The 4,809-nt window shown below is 46.0% G+C and overlaps 1 protein-coding gene across 1 annotated transcript in view; it reads left to right on the top strand.

The window, feature by feature from the left end:
- LOC146190179 (sodium-dependent glucose transporter 1A-like) overlaps nt 1-3,229 on the top strand; it is a 47,342-nt gene extending 44,113 nt beyond the window's left edge. Inside the window, exon 6 of the mRNA XM_084604910.1 lies at nt 1,462-3,229. Coding sequence (XP_084461036.1) covers nt 1,462-2,519 — 1,058 coding nt within the window. The 3' untranslated portion in view covers nt 2,520-3,229. The remainder of the gene's footprint in view (nt 1-1,461) is intronic.
- The last annotated feature ends 1,580 nt before the right edge of the window (nt 3,230-4,809 follow it).

Genomic DNA, 4,809 nt, shown 5'->3' with positions numbered 1-4,809 from the left:
TTCGTAGTGTTTCATTTCTTTCTCTTAATTCTTCTCTCTCTCGTCCACCTCGGAGGTAATTTCCGGCCTGGTGTTGCAGAAATACTTCCAAGATGCAATTTGTTCGCAACAATACACCCCATAGATATTCAGCAGCTGACGGTACGGCGACGCCACTGGTGAATGATGTGCGACGACGCGTTTTAACATATCTGACGAGCGTTCTCGGCGCTATTTCCACTTAAGAAGTACTGTACTGTCACTATGCTGCACATTGGTAGAGCATGATCCCTGCGACATTTCTTTACCGGATGTAGTAGCAATGCGTGGTGCGAGCATCAACGTCGTGTCAGACCATTCATTCCTGTTATTGTTTGTTTTGTTCATCTTGCTTTTATGCCGATCGGCGAAACAGTCAAATCAAATGAAATTAGACATTATGAAACATGACCCTTGCTCGAGGTACCGGTCAACGGATCATATCTGACGGGCGACATTCTGAAAAGTCAGTTGCGCCTACTGACGGGCTTCTAGGTTCCTCCCTTTTCAACGCTGCTACCAAATGCCTCCAATCCACCGTTTTCACAAGATGTGGCGCCCTCTGAGAAGCGGTTGATGATTCGCATGCTACTGGTTGAAAACATCCTTGGATGCCGCAGCCGCCTGCGAAGTAAGATGTGTGTACTTGACAGCTGCTGCCATCTGTCGCATACGCCTGTCACGAATATTACCTACACATAGCCTCCGCGATCAGCTGTGGCTTCACTGGCCACTGAGGCCAAGAACTGCGCATGCGCAGCTGGCCGTTTCAACCAGGAGGTGCGAACATGCGCAGGACGGCCATGTGAAAAAGGCGGATTAGTGTCCTGATCCACGGCCGGTCTCGAGGGAGAGCGCGCGCTCCCTCGAGACCGGCCGTGCCTGAGGTCCTGATAGCCTGCAGTGACTTAGAGCCGCTCGAAATGCGCCACATTGTTTTTTTTTTTTTCTGTAGTGACCCGTATATAGTAACGCTCTTAGACAGAAGCACGACAGGACGAAAGAAGCACGTAACTAGAATTGTTCTTCCTGTTTGGCACCGATCCCTCTGTACGGACAAAGGCCTTTCTGCCTTTCTGTCTGTCTCTTCTAATTCAAAGAACCAAAAAATGCCCCTAAGGATGCCCGATAAGGCCATGAAGGTTGCAGAGTTATTCGAGGACATGATTTAAATTTGTTCAAGATTGCTTCAAATTAAAAATTTGTAACGCTAGGGTCTAGGGCTCATTTTCTTTAACCAAAGAAACGTTCCTAAACTATTTAGCGTAGTGACAGCTTTTGTTTCTTTCTTTTATTCTCCTTTCCTTCATGTGCAAACATATGGATCCTGAAGATGTGGCCCGAAAGAATTGGTAATGCTAGGGTCTAGCCTGACTTTTTTGACAAAACAAACGTACCTAAACATTTTAGTGTATTGACAGTTTTTTTCCCCCTTTTACTTAGGCGCAAACGTATGGATCTTGAAGATGTGGCCCGAAAACTCCAGCCCAGCTCTGCAAGGTTTCCACTTGGCCTTCGGCATCGGCTGCCTATCCGCTCCTTTCATTGCGAGACCTTTCTTGTCTGCGCACGACACGAATGCAACTGTGCATATAGTTAATACGAAGCGGAATGGTACAGATCACTTGGACATTTATCGTCCGGAATATAAGAATGCAACGCACTATGACGGTGGTCCAAGTGATAGCACAATATACTGTGCGTTTGGAATTGCTAGTGCTTTCCAGTTCGTCTTAGTAGCTTCTATGGCCGCCCTCTACTTCATCGACAACACCAGCTTCAGCACCCGGAGGACAAATGCTGTGAGCGGCGTTGGGGGGATTATGAAGGAGTCAGCGGAATACATACGCTTCGCTCGGATAACGCAAGCGATGCTGTGTGCCTACATGTGTGTTTACGTCGCCCTCGAGTGCACAACATCACAGATGATGACAGCATTTGCCGTCAAGTGCGACCTCCACTTCTCCAAGCCCCTGGCCTCTCGCCTCGTGGCCGTGTACTTCCTGTGCTTCGCTGGGAGTCGCCTGGCCGCTGCTCTCATCACATTCAAGGTGTCTGCCTTTTCCGTGTTGATCGCCGCGCACGTCCTCCTCGTCGCAACAGCTGCTGTCCAATTGGCGTGGGGTTCCAGCAGCCCTGCAGCTTTATGGGCAGCCAGTGCTCTAGCGGGCATCGCTCAGGGACCTCTAAATGCCGCTGTCGTGGCCTGGGTGGCCAAAGATATCAACATCAGCAACAAGATGATGTCCATCGTGGTGGTCACAGGAGGGCTTGGATCTCTGTCTCCGCCACTTCTGGTCGGCCAGTTCTTGGACAGCGCTCCCAACGTTTTCGTATACGTTTGCTTGATAGCCGTTACTCTGTCTGTGTTTGTTTTTTCTACCATGTGCTTGTATCTGCGAAGGAAACCTTTACTGTACGAGAAGAGCATACAACTGATTGAAAACGTCAGTCCTGATAATCCTCACCAAAAGCCTTTGGTGCAAGATGTAGGGCAGTGATACGATATTTTTAAAAGAATGACTCGGTTCTGTGAGATAAACGATGGAAATTGGAAACATTGTGATATTACATTTAAAGAGACAATAAACAATGATACTTGCTCCGAAGACAAAGCATGTTAAAAGATTATATTTCTAAAAAAAATGGAATGAGGCAGACTAATCGACGCTTTCTAAATTATTCCATGCTCAGAACGTATAGGGAGAAAGTGGATCCTCATCTTCATGGCTACGAAGCATGAGACGCTGCAAATGTCTATTTAGATCCCTCAGGAGATGTTGAGCTCTTTGAATAAAATCTTTTCACCACCTTCGCTCGTGAAGAAAGGTCACACGAACAAAGTGAACTAACGCAATTTTTCTTGCTTCCTATACGATGCGGTAAAAAGTGCCGACTGATGCTTTAGAAACCAAATTTTAATTGTGAAAGAAACCGTGCTCAAAATAGACCCATTTTTTTCTTGCGTGTTTGTCGCCAAGTGGCCTCTTCCTATGCCACCCTCACATCATAAATATTGTACAGAGTCTATATTCATCGCCGCAGTTTTAGCATGTTCTATTTTTTATAGAGTAATAGCGCAAAACGCATAGATTTAATTATATGAGAGAAGGACCTGGTGAATCATGGCCACTGACACCTATAACGTTCGGGCTACGTTTTCGTACCACTGACTTGTGCTTCAATTACTTAGCCATAAATGCCCTCTACGAGAGCATCGTTTTCTTCCATAGCACGTCTTTAAAATAAAACTTCCATTAAAAGGATATAAAACGACCCCCCCCCCCCCTCCAATCCCTCAGTTCCCCGTTTTTTCGAAGCGATATCTCAATGAGACAGACGCAAGAAATAATTTATTTCGCAAATTTGCAAACAATGTTCGTTAGCTTAAACTTGAATCTGCAGGCAGCCGTATATAATATTCTTCTGACTTCCGTTCCGACTTCAAAAACACGGACACCAAACCAATAACTTGGTGAACGTCGCCAATTCAGGCCCTTCTGACAACACAATGATAGAGTTATCGGGGTCACTTTCTCCCGGTTTTCTGCGTTCTGTGCCGTCATCTGTCATGCAGTGTCGGAACACAGCAACACATGAGGCCTTGGTGGTGACCACGCCAAGGACGCTGCTTCGATTCGGGACTCTGACAGCTTTGACTCGGCGAAAGAGTCCGCACTCGCGCTTGGCGTACGCGCTCTTCCTTGCAAAAGAGCCAGCGCTTAGATTCGCGTGAACACCTTTTCTTAGAAAATGTTTTGCAAAGATTCGAGGAAATGAGGTAAGATACCACTTTATCTGAAAGAACACAGTGCATACATGTAACCTCCCGATGGCTCGTAATGCTTACCGTACAAGGGCGTCATGTGTGGCTGCAGGTCGGTAGCTTTTATAGCTCGCCAATCAAATGTCCGAGGTTCGAATCCCTCCGGAAAGCGCTATCATTTTCCTGTTTCCTTAAGCGAAGAATTAAAACGTCCCAAGTAGGCGGTGACATATAATTCACATCGCATATGAAGTGAAAATAACGCCAACAATTCCAACGATCCGCGGGGTGCAGTGGTTAACATATTTGGTAGGCAGCTCTTTGGGAAAGTAGTTCCAATCTTGAAAAGTGGAGTTTTTTTTTTTTCAGAAATTAGCCCTCGTATTTTGCAGCTCTGCCCTAGCCCTATTTCTTTTTTTCGCGGCGACCAGGGCAGTCAAGTAATACGAGTGAGCCTGTATAAAAGCTCTGTCTGGTTTAATGCAGGGCGTTCATATAAAATGAACTATAAGCTATCTGTATACATTTCATCCCGGATGCATCAGTAAGCAGGCGTTTGCCGAGGCATAGACTTGGTCCAAGGAGAACTTCCTCACAGCGCTATAAACCAAGGCACATCAAAAACGAAACCACTTGGAGATGCAAAGCGCCGAAACGGAAAAGTGGCGAAACAAAACAGGCATCTCCAAGTGCCTTTTTGCTTCTAACTGGTTTGTCCTTTTCCATCCTGTCTTTTTGTGTCATAAATGTGCACTAGCAGTTTCGAAAAAACAAACCTACTTCAGACGCGTAACCCTAATGAGCATCTGACATCGATGCGCGCACTTACAAGAATTCTCTGAGATACGTGTATTTAACTCTTGCTTTTTCTACCTAGGAGTCCATATTACTCAACTCAAACTAAAGAAAGCAAAATAATTAAAACAGGCGTGAGCTAGGCACTTCTTGCGAAAAAAACGTAACCGACGTCTGTTAGAGCGCACGGAATGGAAAAAAAACAAGCGCATAAACAGAGGCGGCGAGAA

This window comes from Amblyomma maculatum, chromosome 5, assembly GCF_055883805.1.
Source record: "Amblyomma maculatum isolate TAMU_Amacu chromosome 5, ASM5588380v1, whole genome shotgun sequence".
NCBI lineage: Eukaryota > Metazoa > Arthropoda > Arachnida > Ixodida > Ixodidae > Amblyomma > Amblyomma maculatum.
This window is presented reverse-complemented; position numbering and strand designations above follow the sequence as displayed.